This window comes from Lutzomyia longipalpis, chromosome 3 (assembly GCF_024334085.1).
Source record: "Lutzomyia longipalpis isolate SR_M1_2022 chromosome 3, ASM2433408v1".
In the NCBI taxonomy this organism is placed as follows: Eukaryota; Metazoa; Arthropoda; class Insecta; order Diptera; family Psychodidae; genus Lutzomyia; species Lutzomyia longipalpis.
In genome coordinates, this window is record NC_074709.1 from 16,941,296 (window position 1) to 16,948,301 (window position 7,006).

General features: G+C 34.6%; 1 protein-coding gene across 2 annotated transcripts; it reads left to right on the forward strand.

Annotated features, from left to right (window-relative positions):
- The first annotated feature begins 659 nt into the window (after positions 1 to 659).
- On the forward strand, positions 660 to 6,827 carry LOC129794257 (DCN1-like protein 3). 2 transcript variants are annotated; one of them, XM_055835025.1, is made up of 5 exons: positions 660 to 922; positions 2,146 to 2,702; positions 2,762 to 2,893; positions 5,428 to 5,755; positions 5,827 to 6,827. In XM_055835025.1, the coding sequence occupies exons 2-5, from the start codon at positions 2,588 to 2,590 to the stop codon at positions 6,161 to 6,163; spliced, it is 912 nt and encodes a 303-aa protein (XP_055691000.1). In that variant the 5' UTR covers positions 660 to 922; positions 2,146 to 2,587; the 3' UTR covers positions 6,164 to 6,827. The 2 variants fall into 2 exon arrangements, with proteins under 2 accessions (XP_055691000.1, XP_055690998.1); XM_055835023.1 differs by having other exon boundaries at positions 695 to 909.
- Positions 6,828 to 7,006: the final 179 nt, after the last annotated feature.

A 7,006-nucleotide genomic window follows, 5' to 3' on the forward strand; every position in this document is an offset into this window, starting at 1 on the left:
TCTCTCAATTTTTGTCTGCAGATGAAGTTATGCGATTATGTTGTATTTTTTGGGCCCCTTTTTGTCTAACAAGTAAATTAAATTATATAAAAGAACTTCTTTAATTTGATTTATTTAATTTGGAATAAAGGTTGAAGAGGCATTGGGATTGAAAAGCGCAGGAAGGCGGAAATTATTTGCCTGAATGTATGCAAATTGCTCAAAAGTATACCAATTTATGTTATAAAAAATATGTAAAGAAATTAAATTTTAAGAAATATATTAGAGGAAAGCACTTTTTTTAAGAAAGTCAACTGAATATTTATCTTATAATCTTTAATTTTTAAACCTTTCGCGACAAATAGAAAATTTAATCTTTTTATATTTCAAAATGCTCACAGTTAAAATTTTTGTGAATGAAGCTGCTCAATGTCAAATAATCATTAGAAAGATAAATAGGATAATAAATAAAAATTGTTTGAAAAATCCACTCAGTTGGCATCAAAGGGCTAAAAAATGACAGCTGTCAAACAGTTGTATCAAAATTCATTGACATTTTACAAAATCTTTAATTTTATATCTAAATTATTTAAATTGTAACAATTAAATCCAATAAAATATTTAAAAAAAATTAATTATATAATGAAAAAAATCTCCAGACAAACCACGAGAAAATATAAAATGCTGCCATTCCATTAAATTGAAACTCTGAGGCACGAAAAGCTCGATGTCAGTGTCATTTTGAGCACTAATGTGTGCGAGAGTTTTGTGGTGTCTTCGGGTATTGAAAAAAGGTGTTATTAAAAAATAGGAATTATGCTAAGAAAACGCATTTTATCTGCCCATACTGATAAAGTAAATTTAGTTTTATTCCATCATTTTATTTTTATCTGAGTAACCCGTGAAGTTAAAAAATCCAAAGTGAGACGCGTAAGTCTTTGCAGTAAGTTGAGATTGATTTTTTAATGTTTTGTTTCGGTGGGTTGAGTATTTTATGCCTCCATTAAATTCTCTAGTCTCCCAGGGAGCATTTTTTTCACATCCTACTCCAGAGATTAGTTAGAATTTTGTAATGGGGAGTTTAAAGAAAGTGCAGAGACTATGACACTTCCAACATGGCGAATTCTAGACGTCATGTCAACTTTGGCGAGACTTGCAATCTGTTTGCAATTTTTAAGTGTAAACAAAGGGATTTTTCCGGACAACACCCTCATTTTTAATTCACAATCAGCATAGGGATTAAGTCCAGACTGTGAAAAACTCTTAAGTGCTTTGAGAATAATTTAAATTTCATTGTGTTCTTTCTCTCTATTCTTAGTGGTTTTTATGTATTCTTATTAGATGGGGGTTTCCTATTGTGAAATCATAGGTCATTAACACCATGGAAGATCAGAAACATACAAGTGGCGGACTATGTTTCGCTCATGTTTCGTTTTGTAAATTAAATTAATATTTTTTGGGAGTTTATTGAACTCACTCTCAGTTCATTACAAAAATAGGAACCAAATATAAAATTTTTAAAAATAGAATTTAATAAGAAAGGATTTATTTATTGAAGAAAAATATAAATTTTGTATTTTTATTAGAGCGCTATATAGTTTATATAAAATTTTCATTAAAAACCTTAAATTCATATGTTGCATTTAAACCGTCATTTTGATATTTAAGCATGTTTTTTTCTATATAGGGGAGAGCGGGGCTAATAAAGTCACTTAAGGGTTTGGAAAAAGCCTAAAATATCATATTTCCTAGCTAGATAGAACAAAATGATCTTAGAAAGGGTTGTAGGGCAGTAAATTTCCTAAAGAAATGTGCTATACATTTCGCTTTTTCTATTTGGGAAATATGATATTTTTAGCCTTTTCTAAACCCTTAAGTGACTTTTTTAACCCCGCTCTCCCCTATCTCTAATTCTACAAAAATGTTATAGATTTAATATTTGAATTTAATGTAATAGGTATTTATATTTTTAAAAATAAATTCTTTTTATCTTTAAGATAAAAAAAAATACATCAAAACGTATTAAAATTCAATATGAGAAGCCCCCATATTTTAATCAAAATCGCTGGTATTTCAGGGATCATTAACTTTAATGTATTTCTCACACCTTATGGGCCATTCTGTTGATGTTCTCCCTCCCTTCATCATGTCTTTCTATAATTGCAGACCACGGAAATCAATCAGTGTGACCACTAGACGACCATCTCAACGTGCCAATAGAATCATACCTGGGAGAATATATTTGAGTGGAGAAAAAAAATTGTTTTCTGCATTAGAAATCGTGTGCCAAAATTCGCAAGATAACACTCAATTTTAGAGTTAGACCAACACAGGAGGGTGAAAAATGCAACATCCTAATTAGATGACTAAATGACCACATTATTCAATAATTACCCCTACACCCTCCTTGTTGCACATCTTAGTGATTAGATAGATTCAAATTTTATTCCAAAAATAACTTCTCGGGAAGTGGGGGCGTGTGGAGAGTATTCCAAGAGGAAATTGGTAAAAGAGGAGGACGAAGGAAATCTATTGAAAGAAGTATGATCATTGAACGAAATAAGGGGCGCAAGAAGAGATCAAATTGATTGAGATTTAGTGGGGCGACATGGGGAATTGCTGGACATGCTTCAAGACACCCACGGAATCTTCAGCAGGAGATTGTGCCACAAGCGCTACCGAAAGAACTGCCAATGACAATCGTGATGCATCTGAACGCGGTGGTAAGAAAGAGAGAATTTTCATCTCCAGAGCAATGATGACTCAATTTGATATTTTGCAGAAACCGACGAGCTGTTGATCAACAACAGTCCTGTTCACATGACAAATCTGCACTCCAATTCGGGCTATCTTACACGACCAGTACCCGTTTTGAATGGGAATGCCAACACAATGGGAGACATCATTGGAACAAGTAAAATTTCCTTTTTGGTTTTCAACTCATCTTTTCTTTTCCTTCCTTTTTTTTGTGCTTGAATTACCTTTTTTTACTTCAAAGTCCTTTCCAGTTCTTACTTTTTTGGCACTAAACTTATAAAGAAGGAGAACTTACTTACATTCTTGAGATGTTCTTATTTTATGAAACTTCCGGAACTTCTTTGTTGTTGAAAAGTTGACCATTCTTACAAACTTACCTTCCTCTCCATTTATTTAATCAAAGTTTTTCACATTTTCGGCTCAAAGAACATGAAAAGGATTGTTGAACAATTCTTATGGTGTTTCTTTGAAGATTTCTTTGATAGATCTGACTTTTTTGAGATTTCTTTATCAAGAATATCTAAGGTTTTTCTTACCTTTAGGGTGGCGGTAGGTCAATCGGTTAACGCTCCGATTTGATCATACCCAATATCGCTACGAAGCGGGTTCGATTCCCTGCTGGGTAGATTTTCTACCTTTCCTTGGCCAAGCGTTTCCTAATACCGGTTTCCTTCCCATTCCTCTCTTTCGCACAAAAAATGTGTGCACAGAGCAGTGCACACACACAAAAAAATAAAAATCACGCAAAAATCAATCACACAAAATCAAAGTGGGGATTCAATAGAACCCCACTCCACACAAAAACTGCGGGCGATATGAATAAAAGCCCCATAAAATCCAAACCCTTTACCCTTTACCTTTTTTCTTACCCTGTTTCCGACTTTTTACTTGACTTGTTTTTGATGTTACATTGAGACACTTGTGACTTAAAACTATTTCACTAAAAAGATCTGCCCGAATATTCTTATTTCTCAATTTAACCCGTCAGAGTTTTAACAATAAATAATGAGCATAAGGAGTACATCCGATGTGACGCTAACCAATACCTCACTATACAGTGTAGTAGAATGAAGTTGGATACATTGCAACCAAAGAAAGGAAGCAAGTAAAGATAATGTTACAGTGATCCCTGAATTATGATACATATTTTTTATAACAAAAAGTTTTAATACGAATCTACCAAAAAGCCAAAGCCATAAGTTCTTAAAACCACCTACTGGTATTATAAAAAACTTATTTTATTAAAACTTTCTTATTCAAGCCCAGATATTTCTTTTTTCTTGAAAGGAGTTTATTCAGGCTAGTATGAAAGATGATCCTCTATCGCAGAACAATTTTAACCCATTCCATCTTGTAGAGGATCAAAAAACATTGAAGAATCGCGAGAGAAACTCCCCAAAATCCACTGGGATCACATCGAAAAGTGCAAATAAAAATTGCAAAAAAATTCAAATATTGCGACGCCATTTGACGTTTTTTTCCCTATAAAAAATGTTTGAAAACTTTTTTGTAGATTTGTCGCTCATTTTCCGTGGAGTTTTTTTCTAGTCAAAATAAATGTATATTATTTCGTTTCCTGAGTGATTTCTACATCTGAATCAGGTGATCCACAGCGAAATGAAGCTGAGGGAGGTTGATAGAACCAGCCCCTTGCAAATCAAAACAAATCTTTTTACATTTTTTTTGGGCCTCTTCGGCAGTGAGAATTTAAGCAAATCTTACCGAGTTGAATCCCATTCAGCGCAATATACCTGATTCAGCAGATGTAGAAATCAGTTTAGTAGTCAGTATCCGGAAACATTCGACGGAGTCATCAAGCAAATCATGACCAGCACGGAAGACATTTCTGAGAGTCACAGAACTGCCCTCAAAGCTATTCTGGGTTTCCTCCTAAAAGTCTCCTTACGCGGATTGGACGGATTGGAACACTGGGCAAGTCCACAAAATCTTCATCCTCGTCTTTCCATACATCTTCCCCAAGAGCAATGACTTCCTGGAGCTGACAAAAGTGATTTTCAACTCTCATTTTGCCTCTCAGAGTTCTTTTCTGCAGAATGCCCATGAGGTTTTGCTGTAGAAATTGGGACTTCCGGAAGCAAAAGATTTGCTCCAGCAGATTGAAATTGAATCAATGGGCAGTGAAGAAATTCTATGTCCTCCTCTTTGTTGCATCCGCTCTTGAGGAGGCTGCAATGTCAAGAAAGACATCCGGAAGTCTCATGAAATTATTCACAGCAATAAACTCCCAATGAGTTTGATTTCTCAGTGCTTTGAGAGTATCATTAGATGCACAGATTTCCAAGAAGCAGAAGATTTCACAGATTCAGATGTAGAAATCACACCAGAAACGAAATAATAAATATTTATTTTGACTAGAAAAAAACTCCACGGAAAATGAGCGACAAGTCTACAAAAAAGTTTTCAAACATTTTTTATAGGGAAAAAAACGTCAAATGGCGTCGCAATATTTGAATTTTTTTGCAATTTTTATTTGCACTTTTCGATGTGATCCCAGTGAATTTTGGGGAGTTTCTCTCGCGATTCTTCAATGTTTTTTGATCCTCTACAAGATGGAATGGGTTAAAATTGTTCTGCGATAGAGGATCATCTTTCATACTAGCCTGAATAAACTCCTTTCCACAATAAGACCCTGTTCCAAAATCCAAAATGGCGCCTATTTTGTTTTTGCAGTAAAAGACTCCCAGCAAATTTCGGACAACACACTCGTTGCTCTGTATCAGCGCTACAAAGATCCACATGAGGATGCCATTTTGTCCGAAGGCATTGAACGCCTCTGTAGTGATTTGCGCTATAAACCCGATGATTTTGCAATTTTGGTGCTGGCCTGGTGCCTAGACGCCTCGCAAATGTGCCGTTTTACGCGCCAGGAATTTGTTCAGGGTCTGAGAAATCTCAATGCAGACACCGTGGACGGTATCCGCCTACGCCTAGAGCAAACGGTGGAAAAGCTCAAAGAGGATTCCGAACTCTTCAAGCAATTGTACAGATTCACCTTTGGGTGAGTTAAAGTCAAGCTAAGAAGAAAGGGCTTCAATTTGGAATTCAATTTTCTGAATTTCTTTTTGGCAGGTTTGGACTGGAACCGGGACACCGAACACTCTCTCTAGACATGGCAATCATTTTATGGCGCCTTGTCTTTACAGTTCATACGCCCAAGCTTCTGGATCGATGGCTGTATTTTTTGGCGCAACACGCCCAAATACGCGGTGTGCCGAAGGACACCTGGAATATGTTTCTCAATTTCGCGGAAACTTGTGATATCACGTCGTACAATGACGAAGAAGCGTGGCCCAGTCTCTTTGATGACTTTGTCGAATATGAAAACGATCGAGCCAATCAAAATGTGACGGAGAAGGTGGATGAGGAGGATACACGACAAACCCTCCGATCTGATGGGAGTTTATAGTATTTTGGCAAAATTCCCCACGATAGAACACAAGAGGGTGCGAGGGGGTAAAAGGTGGGCAAGGCTTTTATGGGGGATAAAGAAACACTATATATATTTTTCTCAAATTATTAAAAACAAAATGTAACGTGGCATGCAATTTTGCTGTGTTTGTCGAAACGAAAGGGAATATGTATATTTTATCTCTTCCAGCGCAAATGGATGAGAGGAAATCGATAAAAATATCAAAAGATATTTTTTAGCTTAATTTATAAATTAATATCACTCTATATTTTATTTGTTTATTTATATCTGTTTTTTTACGAGATATTACTTAAATTCTATTTGCATTCAATTTCTCTTTTAAACAAAAGAAAACATTGTAATCTTCAACGCATTTTCTTTTTAATTTTCCGTCTCAAGTTTAGATAAAAAAGAAAATTCATGAATGTGATTTTGCCTTGTATAAAAAAAATTTGTGAAACGTCCATGAAACATGGAGCCTACTGAGATTTTCTCTTTTTTGTAATTTAAGCGCAGATATTTTTTTTAAATTGCATTCGTAAGCATAGTGAGATTTCTTTTCTCCCGATTTATCCATATCCATAAAAATAGTGTATATTTTAAATGTGAGGAAAAAATGAAAAGTGCGTACAAATAAAGAGGAAACATTTTTAAAAACGTACTGTATAATTTGTTTCTTATTTTTATGATTTTATGTTTCATTTTTATATTTTTCATTGATTTCTTCGTTGAACACAATAGCTGTTATTATGCGAATCATCACTGTAAATTCAATATCTTACCTTTATTTCCTTTTCTAAGTTTTTATGGAAACTTCACATTTTTAATCAACAGAATTAA

What these genes read in the sequence shown, in the direction of transcription:
- LOC129794257 (XM_055835025.1), top strand. Translation starts at nt 2,588, where the DNA reads ATGGGGAATTGCTGGACATGCTTCAAGACACCCACGGAATCTTCAGCA. An exon ending in GGGAGACATCATTGGAACAA is followed by an intron (nt 2,894 to 5,427) that starts GTAAAATTTCCT and finishes TTGTTTTTGCAG; the next exon opens with TAAAAGACTCCCAGCAAATT. An exon ending in TTGTACAGATTCACCTTTGG is followed by an intron (nt 5,756 to 5,826) that starts GTGAGTTAAAGT and finishes TCTTTTTGGCAG; the next exon opens with GTTTGGACTGGAACCGGGAC.